This window comes from Chiloscyllium punctatum, chromosome 40, assembly GCF_047496795.1.
Source record: "Chiloscyllium punctatum isolate Juve2018m chromosome 40, sChiPun1.3, whole genome shotgun sequence".
NCBI classification, from domain to species: Eukaryota; Metazoa; Chordata; class Chondrichthyes; order Orectolobiformes; family Hemiscylliidae; genus Chiloscyllium; species Chiloscyllium punctatum.
This window is the reverse complement of record NC_092778.1, coordinates 3402103-3426101: the sequence shown is the minus strand read 5'-3', so window position 1 is coordinate 3426101 and position 23999 is coordinate 3402103. Positions and strand designations below refer to the sequence as shown.

Below are 23999 nucleotides of genomic sequence, written 5' to 3'. Positions count from 1 at the left end.
TTGCTGATTTGCTTAAATGCCAAATTTTAAACACTTATCTTCCTTTTTGACAAGGTTGCCATTCTTTACTACCAAACAACAATTTCCTTTTGATTGCATTGGTTAAGGGATAAAGGTTGGACAGAATTTTTTTGCTTTTCTTCAAAAAGCGTTGAGATCATTTATGTCCCATTCAAATCAGGGACACGAGGAAAACCTTGGTTTAGTTTCTCATGTGCGAAGACGTAATTCCAAGAATGCAGCACTCTCTAGTATTGCATACCATTGACAGTTCTCATTTTCAACAGAGCACATGACCAAATCTTGCCACGGGACAAGAACACAAACTTCTGGTTCAGAAATCAAAATGCTTCTATCAAACTAAGTTAAAACTTCTTCAGAGAACCACTGTGGCACAGCGGATTAAATAGAAATAACTCTAGCCCCTCTCCCTTAAATTGTAACAACATGATCTCAATGTTTTATAGGAGTACTTGGGATTCTTCAGGAGGAATTGGCAAGCTTTTCTTTCTGTTAGTTAAGGTGTTGGACAAGCTGCCAGATGCAGAGAGAACAAAAATATACAAATTCACTCCACAAGGTAACTTCTAAAGCTTAAGTTCCTACAGAACTCTTGATTGGACAAAGCCTAGAGAGGGTTAACAGCATAAGTAATTAACTTCAAAACAAAAAGTGTCAATCCACCACCAGTGGTGCATCAGCCGATTTCAGCTGGGACATTGCAGAATAGCAACTGCCCTCTGCCCTTCTAAGCCTAAGAAAAAAGAAACACATATGCAAGCCATTTCCTGCTTCGGATCATAATGCATTAATTCCAGCAGAAAAACTATTACACAGGTATGGTTGAGAGAATGTGGACTACTTAGACCCATGTTTCTAATGATGTTACTAATTGAGGTCTGTAAATGGGAACTTGCTACTTGGGAAATAATAAGCAAGTAACTATAGAGAGAAGTGAAAAAAAAAAGTAGTTACTATGAATAACAATGTGGTGAAGGAAGTCTCAAATGGGTTACATGGTCTTCTGTGGCTGTGCACTATTCCAGGTCAGCTACTAACATATCTCACACTTGTGGAAAATAAGCACTCACAACGTAATGGGTAGCATACTGGAATGGACAGAATATTGGGTTGCTAACAGGCAACAGAGGGTAGGTATAAATGGATCTTTTTCAGCTTGGCAACATAATCACACCTCATGTTACAATTTTTAAAATCGCTTAGATATAAGGTTCCAAAGATGTGGTCACTGAGTTTGCTGATGACACAAAGAAAGGTAGAAAAATAAGTTGTGAATAGGACATAAGTTTACAAAAGAGATATAGAAAGTTAAAGTGAGTGGCAAATAGAATACAATGTAGGAAAATATGAAATTGTCCTTTTGGCAGGATGAATAAAAAAACTAAATGGAGAGAGGTTGCAGAGCTCAGATATTCAGAGGGATCTGGACTTATTGCATGACTCAAATCTTTAGAATGCAGGTACAGGAATTGAATACAAAAGTAAGGAGTTATGCTTCTATTACACAGAGCACTGCTGAGACTGTATTCAGAGTACTGGGTCATCTGACTTAAGGATAGATGCACAGTACACTGATGCACAATACTGGTCATCTTATTTAAGGATAGATACAAACATATTTCATGCAGTACAGAGATTTACCAGTGTAATATGTGGAATTACTGGATGTCTTATGAGGAAAGGTTGAACAGGCTAGGTTAGTATCTGCTGGAGTTTAGAAGATTAAGAGGTGACGTGATTGCAATTTTAAAAAAAATTATAAGGGGTGTCCTCAGGGTCAATTTGTCAAGGATGTTTCCTCATAGATAAGATGCTAGAACTAGGGGTCACAGCTTAGAAATCAAAATTTGTCAAATTAAAACATAGATAAGGCAAAATTTTTGTTCTCAAAGGGTCTTTGGAACACCTGAGAAGATGGTGGAAGCAGAGTGCTTGAATATTTTTAAGGCACAAGTAAATAGATTCTGCTTATGCTAGGGGATGAAAAGGTCATTAGCAACAGGCAGGAATGAAACTACAATCAGATGAGCTACGATCTCACCAAATGATGAAGGCGGTTCAGAATGGCTGAATGGTCTACTTCTGCTCCTGGTTCAGATGCACATTTACAATTCAAGCAGCTTATCAATACTAAGTGGCAAGTCTCAGTGATAAACAATAACTGCTTGGCCATGGTACTAAAGGATAATCACCAACCACAAAACTCATGTCCAGCAACCAATGCGATAAGTAGTAAAGTAAAATAGAGAAAACAGAAATCTAGAAAATTAGGGAAGAAAGAAAATTGGATGTCAATGTTTTTGTCTGAATTGAGAATGTGAAAATGACATATAGTGGAGTTTTGCAAGCTGGGACAGTCATGCATCCACAAAGGGTGTTTTGTGCTGGCATGAACATGCATTTTATGGCTCTCAACATTATTTCTTAGCACTCACTCAGAGGTTGCCAGTCTCTGTCTGCTTTCCAACGCTTTCTTAGTGCACACTAACTTTAGCACAGAGTTATAGACTGTCAGCCTTTGTGGTTCAGCAGAGGGAGAAGCTAGCAGCACGTGACAATGGGGAGCATGAAACAGTCAGTCAATCTATCAGCTGATGGGGGGGGGTCATGTCACTTATATGGCAGTGAGCTATATCACACACACAAAGTATGCAATTATAGTCTACGTGGCACAAACATTGCATGAGCTTCAAGGAAATGACATTGAGAAGATCATAGGGAAAGATTCCTTAGTGAGGTGCAGGGGAACAAGTCAGTCAGAAGATACCACCATACCAGTCAAAGGCTCATCCAATTACACTTCAGGCGGTTGGCCAGTCACTCCTCCAAGCAAGTGCATACAGGTTGGGCATTACAGATCAATGGGAACATCTCCCCCAAGACTGAGCAGAAGAGACTGACCAAGGCATGAGAAGTTTTGGACAATGTAGTGGTTGAGCCCTTCAGTGAACACGAAACATGCAATACTGAGGCTTAAGGAGATGTGACTAGAGCTAGACTGAATACTGGCCTGGTGAGAGGGAGATAATGGAGAGAATATGGTGGCACTTACCCTCTTTTCGATGCAGGACACTGCTCTCATTTGTGCTGCAATTCTTGTCCAAGCTGACTGAGATTGTGGCATGGTCAGTCCCCTTTGGTGATCAGTTAGAACTTCCAAATCAGTCTTGGAAGCTGGGAGATAGCCTACCATTCCTTTTCAAGGATATTTGCAGGGTCAAGCATTGCAGCTAAAGAGATATTTCCAGGCTTGCAGTATCTGAGGCTGGGCTTTAAATAGGGCAACAGAAGTGTAGAAGCCAGAAGATCTCACCAGCAACGAGCACTTCTGCCTCCCTGGCCACACAACTGCCCAAGATATGCATCCAAAATCTCAAGTGCATAATTAAAGAGGTGAAAGATTGTGACAGACAATCTTCTCAGGCCTTGGTGAACCAGGGAAACATAAAACACACTTTAATGCCACATGGGAAAATTCAGCCCATAGCCTTGTGACAAAAATCAAATGTACCTTAGTATCATCAAAAAACAGGCTGTCTGGTTCAGAGTCACTGCTGCTCACAGAGAATGGGCTGTTTTGAGGTGGTGAGCCAACATCAGATGGTGGTGGTGTGAGCAGGTCAGGATCCTGCTTGAATCCATTTGGCGTTGCATCCAGATTTATCCCACTGGAAGCCACAAGATCTTTCAGAGATTCTGAAATTAAACACAATACATGATAAAAATGGGTCTCATTTCTAATAAAGATATCTGAAGTATACAACCACAAAGTCAAACACTATTCCCCAAAGGGAAATGTAATTGAGGCCACAAACAGATGTAATGTAATAAATGGCCCATGGAGCTTACGCCTACTCCTCGTTCAAATAACGTACACGTGTATGCCAGCTAACCTCTATGTTGTGCTAAGTCCAGAGAAAGGAGAGGGAGAACACTTCGTGTAGGAGAACATTTGCAAATAGGAATCATGACCAATGTGCACAGGTCAGAGCCCTTAAACAACACCAAATTAAAAACAGGTATATTCTCTTTGCATTAATTGACAATAACTTGCTAAAATTCTAGATACACCTATCCCTACCCATCTGAAAGTACATACAACACAAGAACACTTACGGTTTTTCTGTGCAGCCATTTTCAATACCATGTTCTCTTGTTTCAACTTCTGATTGGCTTGTTGCAAAAAGCGGATATAATCAACAGCTTTCCTCAATATTGCTGATTTGTTCAACTGTCCAGGCAATGAAAGAAAATAAAAATGTTTTCAAAGTGTCATCAATTTACTTTCACATAGTGGTGAAGACACAGCTTCTTAAGATGCATTCTTACAACAATGGAGGTTCTAATACTAAGTAGTTTGTTAAAAGCTTCCCTACAAGGGAAGAAATCTTAGATCAAACATTGACTCAAACTATCATTGTACACTATTACCAAATGGGTATTAGCAGCATTAACGGAGAAGGAGCTGTCAATGAGATCTTTCAGCTCCACAATCTAATCATCAATGGATGACCTGTAACGTTTCTCAATAACATTATGTGCCATGCGTTTCTCCCCCTTTGTTTGGTGCATTAGAAGGTTTGCCACTTGCTGGCATACAATTAACGGGAGGTTTGTCTGCACCTACCATCGGAGGGATAGTTGTTAACATAGTATTTCCGCCAGCCAAAGTCTGAAGAATACAAAACTTTATAAACAAACTCAGGACAATAATGGAATCAAACTTACATTGTGGTGCTTTTACTCAGGTTTGGAAACATGTTTTGGTTTGGAAGGGGAGGTACAGCAAGAATGAAAAAAAAAACAAGACTTTTTTTTTTCATTTTACTCTCTCTCTTCAAGCTCTACATTGCTTGCCCAACTGCACAATTCCATTCCTCATTCAGCAGTATCAGTATTACTCTGATAATTTACAGAGTTGTCCAAGACGGCTAGCGATGTAAAGATGGAACGCAGCTGAGGTGCATCTAAGCTCCAAATTTACTGTAGGGCTTTTGTGACACAGAGGCAATGTCCCTACCTCTGGACCAGGATGATCAGGTTCAAGTCCCACCTGCTCCAGAGGTGTGTCATTACACGTGTAAACGGGTTGATTAAAAATATCTACATTCAAATACACATTGTCCAGCATGCATCAGGAGATAATGATTAGAAGTGGAAACAAGAGTCTATCTTTCCACATTCAAACCAAAGGATTGTCCAATTGCAACTGACTCCACACAATCCAAGAATTTGACTTAGATTATATGGATTAGATTTTTTTTTGAAAACCTGTTCAGATGTTATTATACACTTCTGGAACAGGTGAGACTTGTACTCAAGCCTCCTGCCTGCAGGGTACTGATACTACCACTTAGATAAATTCATTGCCAGGTTATAGTCTAACAAGGCACCAAGTAAATTTTCTCTTCTTTTAAAAAAAAAGTATCACAAAAACAGCCAATTAATTAAGTATGAACATTTTTTTCACGGACATATTTTTAGTTTAGTAGCATCTCTACCTTGCTTTCAGTGCCAACAATGAGATCCTTCAGCTCCACAATCTTGTCATTGATGGATGACCTGTAACGTTTCTCAATAGCATTATGTGCAGTGCGTTTCTCCCCTTTGTTTGGTGCATTGCAAGGTTTGCCATTTGTTGGCATACGATTAATTGGAAGTTTGTCCGCATCTACCATCAGAGGGACGGTCGTCAAAATAGTATTTCCACTGACCAGAGTCTGAGAATATAAAAATTTATAAACAAGCTCTGGACAATAATGAAAACAAATTCACATTAATCAGGATTAGCTTTTTAAAAATTGCATATATTACTGAAACATAAAAATACATAAATGCTCCTCTGATCGGAGCTCTCCTTGCTTGTTCGACTCAACAAGTGGGTATGATCAGTAGCAAATCACTGAAACCAGGAAAAACATGGCTTAATTTCTGGTATTAGCCAAACTCAACTCCGGTAACAGCAGAGTGCTGTACTTAGCCTGAGCATCTGAGCTGGGGAGATGGGGAGCAGGTGTGCCAAGATACCTCCCCTAGTTGCTGAGGCCCCATTGATTGCAATGGGTGTAAAGTTTACACAGGATCAGGTTTGGGCATGATAAGCTGAAAAAGTTGAATCGCCTGCTGAAATTCACTCATGAATAACTAGCAGCAGGAAGAAATAATTGAATATATGTGTATAAAAAGGTTGTTAAATAAAAACCATTTGGTCTTCTTGCACCTCCTAAACATTACATCAAGTGTATTCTTCTGAAATCAACTTAAACTTGAAGCAGTGTGGAGCACTACAAGTTTAGGTCAATCATGCAGCTTCCTCAATTTAAAAAAAAATGCAGGTGCACCTGTTGGGATGTTGCCCACCGGCAGCATGTTCTAGAACTCTGCAATATTTTAGTAGCTAATTTCTTTTAAGACCATTGCTGTCATGAGTGGGAAGTTGTGATCTAAATAGACTAACAGACCAGGCAAAGCCTCATTATTCTGGTCATCAAATAGTTCTTCAGCTTCTCAACTGCATTGTTACTTTCCTCCAGGGCAGCTTCATACATTCCCCATCAAGAAACAAGTGGTTTTCTCTCTCTTTACTTTTTAGGAAATGTTCAGCTGTGATTTGCTCTTTGCACAATTATACAGCATTACTTTCATTTACAAATGGAAGAAAGTCTCCACAAACAACAGAATACCAGAATAGCAATTTCAAAAGCAATGATTTAATTTCCCAACATATGTTAACAGTGACAAATAGCTGCAAGGGAATGAAAGGCAGAGTTCTTATTCAAGAAGTTCAAAGCTTTTAATGCGTACTTAATGATCCATTTTGAAATGTTCATCATTTACATGGAAGAATTCAAACGGATTAAAGATTTGTAGCTCATCTACTTTAACTAGAAAAATCCATGAAAACTATTTCTTTCTTCAACGATATTGACAGCTCATTGGAACAAAGGAATCTGTGGGTGCTTGTCCATAAATCCCTGAAGATAGCAGGGCAGATTAACACAGTAATTGTGGTGGGACATGAGATACTTGCCTTTAGCAGTAAAGGTGTAGATTACAAGGACAGAGTGGTTATGTTGGTGATGTACAGAACTTCGATAAGGGCACAGCTGGAGTACTGTGGGCAGTCTGGTCACTGCACCAAAGGGAAGGATGTGTTGCACTGGAGGGAGTGCAGAGGAGACTCATAAGGATGTTGTCTGGGATGTAGCACTTTTGCTATGAAAGGAGGCAGAATAAACTTGAGTTGTTTGGTTTGGAGCAGAGAAGATTGAGGAGGGTGCAGGTAGAGGTGTATAAGATTGAGATGCAAGGACAGGGTGAATACAAAACAGCTGTTTCCCTAATTTGAAGGGTCAATAACAAGAGGCACACTTTTACGGTGAAAAGTCAGAAGTTTAGAGGGGAGTAGAGAAAAATATTTTCAACCAGAGAATGATAGAAGTCTAGAATTGTACTGAGAAGGTTGTAGAGGTAGGTAACATCAAATAAATACAAAGGTATTTGGATGAAACCTGAAATGTCATAACATTTAAGGCTATTGGCCAAGTGTGCAAAGTGGGACTAGTGTAGATTTTGCTTGGTTTTGGTGGCACAGAGTCAATGTGCCTCTTCCGCACTGTATGAATTTACCTACCGGCATTTGAAGAGATGTAGTTTGAGAAGTGCTACTTGCTAGAGTTGATATAGTAGGAGACTTTACTGACGTTACAACAGTACTTCCATCTGGTTTCAGTGCTGTGAGCAGCAATGAGTCAGCCTTAATGAACTGGGGTTGCAAAAGTACCTGTAGAAGAATACAAATAGAAAGATCAAGACAAACCCACATCTGTATATTTCTGCATAATCCTTATATCATTTTCTGTCTTATTTCTCCAAGTTGTGTTCTATGATTCATTACATATCAGTCAAGTAGTTTGACAGTGCATGAAGAAAGTGTAAAAAAAAGTTCTACATTTTTGAGAGTAATTTTTTAAACCAAGTTTCTATCCTACACATCACCTCAAGATGCATTTCACAAGCCTGGAATGTCATCCTGTATATCATTAAATAGCAAATCTTTCTGTGTTCAGGTTATTTGGTGATGGAATTGACTCAATCCTGTCATCTGTCAAGGTCCACATGGATGGTGATCCAATAGAAAATGTTACCGATTTTCTCCTCCCTTGTTCAGAGGAACTCAGTGTAATTATAGGGAAGTTACAATTAGCCTAAGATCAGCAACTTCAGATCTCCCTTTTCAATATGCCTCAGTTCCTTTTGACAAACAAAAGGTCCTCAGTTGCTTCGTCAGTCTCTAGCTTGGCAGAACAGTTAACAACTATCTGCACAAATCCTTCGCTCAATATCTATCCTCTCAGATGTACAGCCTGTTGCAAAAGCCTTTGGTTTTTTTCTGAAGTTATCATAATTTACTTACTGAATTGAGAATGAACTGCTTATCAAAAGGGGAATTATAGCCAAACAACAAATTTTATTTGTGGGTTTAATAACATGATTTCAGAGTTTAATTTGTTCACTTGCTATTTTGGAAACTTGGCTCAACTCACAATCCAGCTTTTACACAATATTCCTTTCAGTATTTTCAGCAAATTCATGCAAGATAAACTGTCAGCCATTCCTGTAACCATGCTCTGTGCTTGTGTTCTTCTGTCACCTTGCAGATTCCCTAAATTGTGCACTCAAATAATGCCAGTACACTTTAATTTACTACAACAAAAGTACTATGATCAGAAGCACATCAAAAGAAAGATCCTTCAATGTCAATTAAGCTGGAGTAGAATAAGGCGACATACATTGTAAAATAGAGGGTGAACGAAGAGGTGAATGAGATCAACACTAAGAAATGCAATAAGTTCTGCAACAACCCTCAGGTGTTTAACCAGGAATAGACATACAAAATGGTATTTTCAATTCATTTTTTTTAAACACTTCTGAATAGAATTTTAAGTCAGAAATCAGAATCTGTATCTGAGAACTACAAAGCTTTTTGCTCCAATACACACTCATTCCCTCAGGGTTTTTATGTTTGAATTAAAAAAAATGAAATTACTTACTGGTACTTGCTGGAACTGTGAAGCGACAGTTGGAGTAGAACTAGCTGTTGCAGTTGTTAAAAGGTGCTGGGCAGAAATATTCTGGACCTGGGTCTGAATGGTCATGGGCTGCATCTGCTGTGGAATTGCCAGACTCTGCAGCTGCTGGGTAGACATGCTGTGTGCTGGTGCTGCCCAAAATAAATCCAAAAGGAAATTAAACTTCAATTTATGATAATCTGCTGGAATCAGAGGTGAAATGTCTAATTTGGATTGCCATTTTGGCTCAGTGATAGTACTTTCATTGGTAAATCAAAAGAACACTAGTACAAAGCTCAAAAGCTTTAGCAAATATCATCAGTGCAGTGATGAGATACAGTGCATTTTGAAAGGGTTGCCAATCACAAGATTTTAAATTGAGGTTCAACCTCACTCTCAGTAGGCTGTGAAAGATTTTATGTTACAGGCATTGGGAGTTCTCAAAGCCAACATTAATCCCTCAACCGTTATTAGCAAAATAGATTATTACACAGCTATTTTTGGTACCTTTGTGTAAATTAAGACCATAAGACAGAAGCAGAAGTAGGTCATTTAGCCCATGGAGTCTGTTCTGGCATTCACTGGGCTTATGGTTGATCTGATAATCCTGAACTCCACTATCCTGCCTTTTCCCCTTAAGTCTCAATTCCCTTAAAGATTAAAAACCTCTACCTCAGCGTTGACATCCTTAACAACCCAGCCTCAACAAACCTCCGTGGAAAAGAATTCCACTGATTCACAGCCTTCCAAAAAAGTTTCTCCTCATCTATCTTAAATTCTCTGATTATTTAGAGACTCTTCCACAGGGGAAAAAACAACCTTTCTGGATCTACCATGTCAAGTCCTCTAATTGCTTTATATATTTCAATAAAGTTGTATTCATTGAAAGAAGAATGAGAAACAAGTCCAATCCACTCAACCTCTCCTTGTAACACAGTCCCTCCATACTAGCCAAGTGAACTTTCTCCGGTCTGTCTCCAATGCCAGTACATCTTTCACTGGACAGAGAGTCTAAAACTACTCACAACATTCCAGCTATGGTCTGACTAGTACTGCAAAAGGCCCCTAATATACTCCATTTCCTTTTAAGTAATGTTGACTGCCACTAATCTCTTTGCTACAACAGTGACTGCATTTCAAAAATATGTTTTTGAGTATAAGATAGTCAAGTTGTGAAAGGCTAACAAATGAAAGCTCTTTGCTTTGAGGAGTCTCGGAGTCCTTATTTCAAAAGAATTCCCCAATCTACCAAGAACATTAGTTACAAAAAGATGTAAAGTCCTGCAGTCTGCTGAAGGTCAATCACCAAGGCCAACCATTACTTAGTCACTTTTGACCCAGTCCCATTGAAAAACCAGCCAGCTACCACTTTTTAAAAGTTATATAAAGCCCTTCTGTTATATATCACATTTAAAGTTGGGAGAATCAACCCTAGCTCATCTCATGTCATTTTCTAGTCAGCAGTTGCAAAAATATTGACAAACCAAAAAAAAAGGACTGGGCCCTTCAGTCCATGAATGACCTATTGCTAAGGCAGAGATGAAAAATACACATGGCAATTTCACAAAGGCTGCACGAATTGTGAAGTCACTCGCCCAACAAACTGCCATACAGTTGACAAGAAAACAGTTGAGCCACCAGGAGATATAATTTTCACAATTTAAAGGATAAGTTGCACAGGAGAAATTTAGGGCATTTATTTTACATAGGACATTCCATTGTGTAACAGCACACTAACTATAATTCTACTGCAAGTAGAAATCTCAAAAGCACCCAAAAAAAAGGAAAATGAGTTAACTAAATTCAACACTCCTTCAGGAGGCACTACAGCCTGAACACCATCCTTCAATAAGATACAATGCACATGTTAGACCCAAAGAGATACTTGCAGACTTCCCACCACCTCAACAATTAAGCTCTCAATCAGAAAATCCAAGGATGACATTCTCAACTCACTGCCAATTAAAACACTTACATGGTCAATTAGCAGTCACTTAAGGGCCTTCTTCGCAGACAGGAAAACTGGCCACTTCAATTAACCTTACTTCCAAATGCACTTTCATTCATGTTAATGAAAAAAAGTCAAAAGAGAAGATTTATGTTTCCATTCAAAGCCTTACAGAAATATAGACTTCTCTAAACAAAAAAAAAAGAGCAAAATCATGTTTCTTCAATAAATAAATTCTCGCTTTGAAAGTTAATATTTATTAAATATATCACAAAATGAAAAGCAGTTACAGAATGAAATCAGGAATGATGGGTTGGCTAACAATGGCAAGTTTCCAACACTGCAAGATCCATCCCAGGCAACATAACGATGCAGTAAGTTTCCCACAAACTTTATTTACTTATAGCTTTTTTTTTCCCCAATTGTCTTAGAGTTTAACCTTGTCAAAACTAAATATTTGACCACCATCTTTCCAGGGCTGCACGGCGGCTCAGTGGTTAGCACTGCTAGGGACATGGGCTTGATTCCTGCCTTGGGCTTTCTGTGTGGCTACGTACTCCTTGTGGCTGCAGGGTTTCCTCTCACAGTCCAAAGCTGTGAAGGCTAGATGACTTTGCCATGCTAAATTGCCCTATTATCTTCAGGGATTTGTAGCATAGGTGGATTAGCCATGCTAAAAGCAAGGTTATGAGGACAAGGGGGATGGGGGGGAAGAGAGACTGGGGGGGGGGGGAAAAAGAGAGACTGGGTCTAAATGAGATGCTCTTCAGATGGTCAGTGTAGACTCAATGGGCCAAATGGCTTCTTTCCACATCATAGGGATTCTGTGACTCTAAGTTAATTAAATTATTTTATAAACACAATCTGTATATCTGAGCATTGTCTCTTAACCTTCAGTAGTCTGTTACCACTGACAATTCTGACCCTTCATGAAGACCTGATGCAATGTATTTTTCCCAAATGTCTTTTTTGTCTAAACATTAAACAAATCAATGAATATGGGATACTGAAGGAAAATCACATCAAGATGAAAGATCAGCCATGATAGATGAATAGTAGAGCAAACCTGAAGGGCCAAGTTCCCTTCTCCGGCTCTTATTTCCAATGCTGACAGGTTCTCAAACTCTGGTACATACAGTCTGAATCATAAACACAGTCAAGGCATGGACAGAATTATACAACAAATTGTTCAGCAAATTGTGCTTTTCTTAGTTCAATGAAACAGACATTTCTACTCTTTCTCTCATCTTTTTCATCTCATGCAACTTGTTATTGTGTTCCAGATCATCACTACTAATGCATTATTTTCCCCACTGGTCCTTTTTCAAATCACCTTAAACTGATGGGCCCCAGTTCTTTACCCATCTTTAAGTGAAATAGTTTTTCATACCCATTCTGCAAAGTGACAACTTTATAGGAGAAAGTAAGTTCAGGAAACAGAACTTGGCCCCATAAATTTGCCCTAAATATCAGCCTGAGTAAAGTGCAAGTTTTTTTCTCCTTAAAGACATGAAGTCAAAGGGAATGACATGTTGTTAAGATTTCTATCCTTTCTTTCCCATTTAAGTTAGTTTAATTTTGGAAGTTGGAGACAGCATTTGGTTGTTGATGAGCCCCACTAACAAAAGCACATTCCACCTCTTCCTTTTCTATTAAGTTAAAGTTCACATAGCGTAAGTTTCGTCAAAATAATTTTGCACATAGTCATAGAGATGTACAGCACGGAAACAGACCCCTCGGTCCAACTCGTCCATGCCGACCAGATAGCCCAACCTGCCAGCACCCGGACCATATCCCTCCAAACCCTTCGTGTCCATATACCCATCCAGATGCCTTTTAAGTGCTGCAATTGTACCAGCCTCAACCACTTCCTCTGGCAGCCCATTCCCCACACGTGCCACCATGAAATGGCGAACTAAACATTCCACTTATCTAATATTACTGAAATGAAAAACACAGCAAGTTCAACACAGATTCTCACATCAGGACTATTCCTATTAATAGATGAAGTTTATTTGTATACTATTTAACAATACTACAACTAAAAGCCTGCATTACTTAACAATCTACCTTAATTTAGCCTGGCTTTACTGAAACAATGACCTTAATTTCAGTAGGGTACATCTCATTGTGAAAACGTATTAATCCTTAACTTCCTAGACCTTTTTAAGCTGTACATATGTTGACTTTAGAAGTAGTTTCTGCTGAGGAGTCTGGACAGGCCAAACTTGCGCACACAGTGACATCTACACATACTCAGGCATGTGGGCCCTGAGGATCACACAGGAAAAGGTCCTCCCAGCAACCAGGTTTAAACAACATGGTGGTTATATTAAGGTTGCTAGTGGATTTGTTGAATTCCACATGTTAAAAACTAACCGTGAAAGCATTCTGGAAACAACAGATGCTGGAGATCACAACAGGACAGACAGCATCCATGGAGAGAGAGCAAGCTAATGTTTCAAGTCTGGATGACTCTTCATCAGAGCTGAAGTGAAGTGTGGAGGGGACAGCATTCATGCTACAGTATGGGTTGGGGGGGTATGGGTGTAGGGCACTGGAGGAGAAGACATGTTGAGCTAACAGCATCTCTTATGCACCAACACCCTACCTCCACACCACATCCCCCTCCAAACCATAGCTTAAATGCTGTCCCCTCCACACTTCACTTCAGCTCTGAAGAAGAGTCATCTAGACTTGAAACGTTAGCTGGCTCTCTCTCCATGGATGCTGTCTGACTCATTGCGATCTCCACATTTGTTGTTTTCAGTACAGATTCTAGCATCTGCAGTAATTTACTTCTATATGAAAGCATTCTTCTCATGTTAAACATAGGAACATAAGGAATAGAAGGCCAGTTGAACCATTGAGCCTACTTTAGCAATGATCTTTTAAAATGGTAATGTAATTGTAGCCTTAATTTCACATTCGTGTCTGTCACACCATAAACTTTTGATACCCTTGCCAATCAGAAACGTACCTAATTCAGTCTTGAATATAGGAACAAATTTTTATCTCCAGCATTTGCTGCTTTCAATCCTGAATACATTCAATGACCAGTTTCCAGTGCTCACTGCACAAGAAAACTGCAAACACTGATGGCCCTCAGATAGAAGAAATTTCTTATCTGTCTTAAACTGGAAATTGTTTATTTTGAAACTGTACTCCCATCTCCCATGAATGTGAACATTCTCTCAGCATCTAATCCATTAAGACCCCTCAGAACCTTATTTGTTTCAAAAAGACAACCTCTCATTCTTCTGAACTCCAATAAGTCCATCTTGCTTGACGTTTCTCATAAGACAGTTCCTTCAGCAGACGAATTAGCCTAAGGAACTTACTGTCAACTGCTCCAATGCCATCAAGCCCCTGTTTAATTAAAGTGACCAAAACTGCACAGTATTCTGAATGTGGTTTCACCAATGCCCTGAACAGTTGTAACAAGACTTCAATAGCTTGAGACTCAATGCTCCTCACAATAATGGCAAACATTCCATTTATCTTCCTAATTACTTGCTGAGGCTTTATACTGACATTCTGAAATGTACAATGACAATACAATTCCTCCATATTGCAGCTGTCTGAAATTTCTCTCCATTTATTCTGCTTTTCTATTCTTCCTGCCAAAGTGAACAACCTCACATAATCTCACATTATACACTACCCACCAGATTTATGCCACTTATCCTCCTCACAACTTATCTCATATCCTATTGCATCAGAAAATGTAGCTACAATACAGGCAGACCCTTATATTACAGATTATAAATTGTCGAGGCCCCAGCACTGATCATTGTGGCACAGCAACTGCTACAGTTTGTCATCTTGAACTTGCTCATTTGTCCTTACTCTCAGTTTCCTCAGAGTTAACCAGTTCCCTGACCATACTAATACAGAACAACCTCAGTTATGCAAACGTCAATTATCCGAATTTCGGATTATGTGGACAAGACCTCAAGGGCCCATAAAAACATTAATCGTTATCCAAAAAATCAGTTATCTGAACAAAATACTCCTGCCTGTCTTGTTCGGATAATCAAGTTTGTTCTGACTACTACAATGCCATAAGCTTGTATCTATGTAGAAGAATTGTGACAATATATTGAATTCAAAACAAACAAGAGCCACGTTGCCAAACTATTCAACGCAAGCATTGTTCTTATTGCTCAGGTAGAAAGCACTCACTCATTGTGAATGGGACACCAATATTACAGAAAGGCCTCAGTTTCAATTATCATTCTTTAATGATTTATGTAGCAGCAAGGCAAGTGTGCTAAAGTCAGCATGAGTAAATCTAGTTTTTGGGTGTGCACAGTTTAAAAAATGATCAGGAGCTTTGTCAACCACTATTAGACAGGAGGTAATGTAAACCCAGTTGTAATTTTTCTCACAGTCAACAAGCTGGTAAATGTACACATCTGTGAGTGATGCAAAACTAAGTTTCTGATTTGGAGGACTCTTTGCAAGCATCACAAATAGCAATGCCTAGTTTGGCTAAATACAGGTACTTATTTTGTTACATTCTGAAGACCTATGGATAGTTTCATCCAGGCAGTTGAACACATTATTATATACATTCTCCAGATTGCAACGCCTCAGTTGAGTTGAAAGTTTGTGAAAGAGGTGATTCAGCACATCACACTTATTCAGCTTCAACCTGCTCCTATTACATTAAGCCTTTAAAAAAAGCTTTAAATAATAACTCACTTTTCTTATAAAACCATCAAGAATTCTACTCCTTCTAGTGCGATAATTATTCAATTACTCACTTCTCCCTTCACCTTAAACACATCCACTTTGGTTACAAACTCACCAAGTAGTGAAAGAAAACTTTGAATCATAGTCAGTTCGCCTTCTAAAAACTTCTTTCTTCTGATGAGCACAGCTCTAGTTCCTGTAGTCTCATCATAACAAAAAGCCCTCATTTCTTTAAATTACCATATTCCTCGTTTTACCATTTCCACATTCTTGATAATCTTTCTAAAGCAGGGGACTTGAGAATGGATAAAATACTCTAACTTTGGCTCGACTAATGATTTATGCAGAATCAGCCGTACCTCTTTGATAAGTGCACTGCTTATTGTACAAATGAACCATAGGATCCATGTTCAACACTCATTTGTGCCAAGTGAGTTAGTGTCAGTAGGGGGCAGAGTTACTGCCTTTGGATTATGGACATGATTTTCTTAAAAAAAAAGGAGCCAGTTGCATTTTCTACTGATCACATTAGGTGGTCAATGCTGGAGCTCTCAGTGCATCAAGCAGAATATATTGTACTTGCCTAAAATCAGCACAGTTACATCCACCACCCCCACCCCCACCCCCACCCCCACGGATATTATGTCAAAACTGTTGAGTATTCTTAAGACAGAAATAAAGAAAATGAGAGGCAAAGAAGAAGTCATCTTACTTTTCAATTTTATGCAGCTCTTTGTTGCATCCAATATCTAAAGGAAGCAGCAGGTCAACTTAGCCAATTTTGTTTTGCACATACACATATATAACATACACAAAATAAACCTATTTGAAGCCAGTCACTTTCTCATTCATGCAACTGCACATCACACAAGAAATAGCAAATACTACTGCAAGCACAGATTAAAACAGCTCCAAGAATTAGAAACTTTAGTTATGAAGATAGATCGAAGATGTTGGGACTGTTCTCCTTGGAGAGAGGAAAACAGAGTAGATTTTAATCGAGGTTTGTAAAATCATGAGTAGCCTAGACAGATTAGATAGGGAGAAGCTGCTCCTGCACATAAAATAAAAAACAAGAGAGAGAAAGCATAAATTTCAAGCAATGTGATAAAAAGCTTTTCCACAGAGTAGTTAGGATATGGAATGCACTGACTAGAAATGTGGTGGAGTCAAATTCAATTGAAGCATTCACCGGGGCATTGGCTGAATAATTTGGATAGAAATCGCGTCAGGGATATGGCAGAAGATTGACATTAAGTAACAGAACAGGTACAAGCATTATGCACCAAATGGCCACCTTTTGCACCGTAACACTTCTGTGAAAAGACTCAAACTATATATCTACAGTTCAGATATTTTCAAATTAACCTGTTCAGATGTGTTATGACATACCTCTGAAGCAGGTAGGATTTAAATCCAGCCCATCTGCCACAGAGACAGACAAAGACTATTGCACAAGAGCTCAATCTTCTAATCCCATTTCAATTTACACATTTTGTACTTAACTGTCATTATGCAAAGGCCCAAACAAAAAAAAAATGTTAGTTCAGTGCCATGTTAAAAATAATCAATTACCTGTAAACCCATTGGGATTCTGAAAGCCCAATGACTGTTGCTCCACAAACTGTGGCTGCAATTGTGCGGAGGTTGTAAAATTCTGCGACATCATGAGAGCCTGCTGCTGTTGACTCTGTTGCATCTGAGCAGTTTCTTGTTTGACATGCTGTGGAGAGGGACCCCGAAGGAGCTGCGACTGCTGTGGATGCTGAAGCTGAGGTTGAACACGAGGGCCCTGGTACGTTTTTGCAGGAATTTGATTCTTGCCACCACTCCCCAAGAGGCTTTCGAGAGTCATGTTTGGAGAGCCCTGGTTAGGTGCAATGGATGAACTGCTATCCTGAAGAGGACTGCTGGAAAAGGTGTTGTCAAACAATTCAGGGAAATCTCCATCCTGATTGCTAATCAACTGCAACATATCTGTAAATAAAGCAGAATACATGTTACAGGACTAGATAGATATTTTGCTACTTTTACAAATTATATCCTAAAATAAAGGAGCTGGTAATACAGTCATTGTAGACTCAAAAGCATATACATTCCCCCAGTTGCAGATTTATTCCACTTAAATAAATCACTAAAGATTAAAAACATAACAATGTAACTGAAATGCAAAACTAATTAATTATTTGCAACATATCTTGGGTCATCCTGATCTTCTGAAAAGGAGTTGCATAAATGAAAGCAATTTTTGTTGATAATATATACACACTGTAAAAATAAGAATTTTTAAAATTTATAATAAAAACACAGCAACTACTTCAACTCAATCAATCAATTTCCAATTAATCAGATCTTGGCAGAGGATATCATCCACTCTTTCATCTCCATGGCTCCCATGTAGTTTTGAAGAAGGGCTCATGCCTGAAATGTCGATTCTCCTGCTCCTTGAATGCTGTCTGACCTGCTGCGCTTTTCCAGCAACATTTTCAGTTCAGATGTATCTAGTTCACTTTTAGAATAGCATGAACAGCAGAATATTTAAGTTTCATTTTGAAGGCAAAGCTTTAAAAACACATTTGTAATAAAGGAAAAAAAAGTACTGATGAAAGTGTTTGTGCTGTTTGCTTCTAATTCTAAAAGAAATTAGTACTTATTCAATATCTGAAATACAGGGGCTAGAAAGTTGTCCAAAATCAAATGTAGCAATCTTGTACAACAAATGAAAGAAGAGGCTGTTTAAAAGAGCATCATGCACAAGTACAGTAAAATATTTGCACTGATATACTTCAATCTTTACAGTAAAACCATACTGTAATAATATTACCTTCAAATGTGCAGTCCATTGCTCCACTTCATCTGTTCAACACTTGATACAAGTGTGATGCTGCTACATTGAGAGCAATATTTTTGGTAATGCACAAAAGACCTTAGGAGCTTATCTGCTTAGTGTTTCGGAACAGTGCACATACTAAACCACACCGCAACACAGTAAGCAAATAGAACAGCTTTACTCCTTGCCTCTTCTTCCTCCTCCTGAGAAAAAAAATCGACTGACTGTATTCAAATTGAGGGGCGGATTTTGGAATCTGTTTTTTTCATGAGGTGATCTGGTTGAACCAATCGCTGCAGTGCCCCAGTTGCTCGCTATGTTTGGCTAACCACTCAGACATGACAGAAAGGATTTGTGTAATAGTCTACACTTCCAGAGGCATTGATTAATTCACAAAGGTGAATGACCAAAGGTTATTCTAGGACATATAGTCCCCAAAGCTTATTCCAATACAGATATACTACAAACCATCAAACACATTCAAGACATTTAAAATCATAGTCTAATACTGCTAATTACACAAGTTAATTTCAGAATTTGTTTTATAAGTGCACCACTTAAAATACTGGTAAATTTGACATGTTAACAATTTTAAAATATCATAAAAGGCTTATTTTGTAAAAATTAAGTGCTGTTAAGGATTAAAGTATTAAACCTCATGTACAATAAATGTATCCCCTCTGCTTTATACAACTCAAAAGTTTCCAATATGCTGCTCGTGTCTTGGAGTAGATCAATGTGTAGATGAACTTGAGAATTTCCCAGCAGAAGGCAATAACCGCTAGTAACCCAGGTATGACGTCACTGACTGAGGAGCTGAAAGGGATTTGGTTGAAACTGAACACACAACTCAGCAAGTATAACCTTGCCAAAGCTGCAAAGAATCGATTATACTGCGCTCCAGAGCAAACAGCGTGCTTACTCTCTATGTCGGAAGATATACAAATTCAACGATTTTTAATTACGAGTGTTATATTGATTAAGTATAAAGATAATGATTTCCTCCTTTCCCCATATCTCATGGTAATTAAACGTTATTTTTCATAAATCCATTTCTTTCACGATTATTTAAACATTTAAGTTAGAAAAGGAGCAGCCTGACAAGTAATTTTACCAAAATAAAATTCAGTAAACGACTGAAGCTGCACTAACGTCATTAGTACCCCAGGTTAAGAGCTACTTACAATCCTATATTAATATAAACTGACTTTAACTCTTATACAGTAACAGTATTTAAAATGCTGCACGAAATTTATAAGTAAAGCAACAATATTATGTGCGTAAATGTATACGTTTATTGACAAATCATGCAAGTATTTACTTTTCATTAAATAACTTTACCACTACTCTTGATGTTGATACTTGTAAGAATTGTTTACTAAGGAATTCTGCAAATTCTTAATTCTGTCCACACTTATCAATGCAGAGGCCAAGCTCCTTGGATTTTCAAACATCGCATTCAGCAGTGTCCTGTTGCACCAAACAATGAGCAGAGTTACTAACATTAACATCTAGACCTTCCAGACTATCCAATGGAGCCAGGTTCTGCCCCACACCTCCATGACCCAGCTCCCCCTCCCCCTCTCAGGCCCTGCCCATCACTCACCATCAATGTCATTGAGTAGAGCGTTATCGATCTCGCTGCTCTCGGTCAGAGACGGCTCCAGATTGTCCAGGGCTGAATCCTCGAACATCATGGCCGGGTCCGGAGCAGAGTATGACTTCCCACTGTTATTCATGTTAAACAGGGTGAACGTCGTCCCAGACGCGGGGTGGGGAGGATCAGACCGGCCCGGGCAGTGATGGGGGTGGAGTGCGGAGTGTTGGAGGGGGAGGGGGGGGGGGGGAGGTTGAGGATGGTGAACTCCCTGTTTACACCGAGCTCGCCGGTCGTGGAACCATGTCAATAAACGGCAGGACACACCTAACTCGCTAGCAGGAGCTGAAGGGGGCGGTTACCTGCCGCCCACCCAGCCCCTATCTTCTTGATTGATAGACAACATAGCCAATGAGAAACAGATACCATGTGGGCGCGCCCCAGCAGGCGGGGCAGAACTGACCAATCATCCGCCGGCTGGGTTCAAGTTTGGTTGAGGGGTCGCCGGCGAGCGCGGGGGTGGAGCTGGGCCGCGTGCCTCTGGAACCAGCGCGATACAACCAATGAGAGCGCGGTCTGCGGCGTGGGGTGATCGGTCGTCATCGCTTCAAGCCACCGCCCCCTGTTTGTGGTGATTACATCATCTCACTGACCCACGTGGGGGCTGTGACTGATCGATTCTGCGGTTAACAATAACTGACTGTTAGAAGTGTTAGAGGTGGGAGGGCTCAGATAATTAGATTGGACGAGTAGTTTGGACTTTATAGCACAATAAAAGTGGTTGTTAAAATATAAGCATGGGGAATTGGGAATTAAAAAACAGGGGACATCAGGAGATTTATTTTAGGGCACTGAGTCTGTGCTGGCTGGGTCACAGTCAGTATGTACTGCTGATATTGTTGGTTTGAGGAGGAATTTCTTTTTCTTCTCCTTTTCCAGGGAAGATATTTGTTATTTTGATTTTCTTTATTTTTTGTGTGTTGTTTTTCAAAAATATATATAAACAGGGGACAGATTTCATAGTTGTTTCTGTGAGACCTAAGAGGGGGAAAGCAAGGATGGTTAAAAAAGATAAAAGTAGTTATGACACAGAAGCAAGCTCAAATTGATGGTGTAATGCTCCATACCAGCTCCCTTCAAACATATGTCACTACAACATATTGAATGTGTTCTGACTGGACTGGAAAACATTAACTCTGCAATCTCTCCACAGAAGCTGAAGAAGGGCTGATGCCTGAAACGTCGATTCTCCTGCTCCTTGGATGCTGCCTGAACTGCTGCGCTTTTCCAGCAACACATTTTCAGCTCTCCACAGAAGCTGCCAAACCTGCTGAGTTTCTCCAGCAATTTCTGTTTTTGTTTCAGATCTCCGGTATCTGTGGTTATTTAGAGTCATAGAGATGTAGAGCAAGAAAACGGACCTTTCAGTCCAACTCGTGCATGCCGACCAGATATCCTAAATTAATCTATTCCCAGTTACCAACACGTGGCCCATATCCCTCTAAACCCTTCTTATTCATATACCCATGTTTTACTATACCTTGAAATATCATTCTTCCTCTCGCTCCACATTCTTGAACACAACTATTAGGACCCCTCTTAACTTTCTCAATAATGTTTACATAGAAGATTTATAAGCATTATAAACAGATAGTCAAGTGGGAATATCATGATATGGAAATAATGAAGATTGGGTTCAAAACGGATCAGATTGGTTATTAAATATTCCTGGATAGACGGTGTTTGGGAAAGATAAGGAAGGAAAGAAAGGAGGGGTGGCTGTATTTGATGCCTTAGATTAAGTCAAGGTCAGGATCTGTTTGGATGATGCTAAAAACACAATAGCGGTTCTGGTATATGCATAGTTCATCAACTAATTGGAAAGATAAATATGGAAGAAAATTACTCAGAGGTGAAATACTATACAGTTGTTATAATGTGGAACTTTAACTTTATGAATAAGTCTGGGATGGTAATAGAATAAAGGACAAGAAACTGAGTGATTTTGGAGTGTGTTAAGGAAAGATTTTTAGTCAGTGTGTTTTTGACCAGATGAGAAAGCATCATTGTTGGATTGGACTCTGTAGAATAAGGGGGACCAAGTGGACAATGATGATTTTACCATGTTTTAGTTTGCTATGAAAAAATGGAAAGAGCAATCCAAATAAAAACAATTAATTGAAGATGAGTGAGGTGAGAACACATCTTCCCCATGTGAGCGGTAAAGGTTGACAGATAGTTCTGTAACAGAACAATTGGTTGCCTTTGTACAAGAAATGGTCTGGGTACAGTCAATGTATGTTCCCACAGGAAGAAAGTTAAAACAAACAAAATCAAAAGTTATGGGTCACAAAAGAAAAACAGATTAAGATAAAGTGGAAAAGATATGCATATGACCAATGTCTGATTGATAATACAGGCAAGAACTAAGCTAAATATAAAAAGTTCTAAGGGAAATTAGAAGCAAGAAGAGAGTATGAGAAGAGACTGATAGCCAAGGCAAAAGGGAATTCCAAACACCTTTTAGAGCACATGAATAGACTAGATTCCCTACAGTGTGGAAACAGGCCCTTTGGCCCAACCAGTCCACATCGACCCTCTGAAGAGTAACCCACCCAGAACCATTTCCCTCTGACTAATGCCCCTAACACTACGGGCAATTTAGCATGACCAATTCACCTGGCCTGCACATTTTTTTGGACTGTGGGGGGAAACCGGAGCACCCAGAGGAAACCCACGCATACACGGGGAGAATCTGCAAACTCCACACAGATAGTCACCCTAGGCTGGAGTCGAACCTGGGACTCTGATGCTGTGAGGTAGCAGTGCTAACCACTGACCCTCCGTGCCGCCCTTAAACGCCACACAGACAGTCACCCAAGACGGGAATCGAACCCGGGTCCATGTTGCTGTGAGGCAGTAATGCTAACCACTGAGCCACCGTGCCGCCCCAAATAATAAAAATATGGCAGAAAATAACAAAAGAGTGAGGCAGATTAGACATCAAAGGAATGGTTAACCTCAGTGGTGGAAAGGCATTAAAAATGCGGCATGGTGGCTCAGTGGTTAGCACTGCTGTCTCACAGCACCAGGGACCTGGGTTTGGTTCCAGCCTCGGGCAACTGTCTGTGCAGAGTTTGTGCATTCTTCCTGTGTCTGCATGGGTTTCCTCTGGGTGGTCTGGTTTCCGTCCACAGCCCAAAAATGTACAGGTAAGATGGATTGGCCATGCTCATTTTGCCCATCGTGTCCAGGGATGTGTAGATTAGGTGGATTAGCCATGGGAAATGCAAGGTTACAGGGATAGGGATGTGGGGGGGCGCCGGGGGAGGGAGGTTGTTAATGGTGAGTCTGGGATGCTCTCTGTGGAATTGGTGTGGACTTGTAGGGCCAAATAACCTGTTTCCACACTGTAAGGATTCTAGGAAAATTGAAGTCTGGAACAAAATTAACAGTCACTTGGACAAATGTGTATTAACTGAAGAAATAAAAATACAAGTTAAATACACATCATATTTAACAAACCTAATAGGGATTTTTATGAGGTAACAGATGATTGATGCATCTAACATGGTTGAAATGGTACATTGAAACTTCTAAAAGACAACAAGTGATGTGCCATATCTTGTTAGGCATTCCCTCAAGATCAAGGATGACTTTCTTCTATTCCAAAGTTATGAGTTCTGAAGTGACCAGGCAGTATGATACTGGATCTGTACTCCCTATCAAAAGTGGGGCACATGGTGTTTGAAGAGGCAGGTGGGTGTGATGCTCAGGGTTCTGCATACATTTTCCACTGTTTGCACTTGGCCTGCACCCGGGCTTGTCATCGGC

At 39.6% G+C, this 23999-nt stretch overlaps 1 protein-coding gene across 1 annotated transcript in view; it reads right to left on the bottom strand.

Annotated features, from left to right (window-relative positions):
* srebf1 (sterol regulatory element binding transcription factor 1) overlaps positions 1-20427 on the bottom strand; it is a 48173-nt gene extending 27746 nt beyond the window's left edge. Inside the window, 7 exon segments of the mRNA XM_072559216.1 lie at positions 3533-3717; positions 4138-4252; positions 5523-5741; positions 7655-7804; positions 9075-9244; positions 17314-17715; positions 20175-20427. Coding sequence (XP_072415317.1) covers positions 3533-3717; positions 4138-4252; positions 5523-5741; positions 7655-7804; positions 9075-9244; positions 17314-17715; positions 20175-20307 — 1374 coding nt within the window. The 5' untranslated portion in view covers positions 20308-20427.
* Between the last annotated feature and the right edge of the window lie 3572 nt (positions 20428-23999).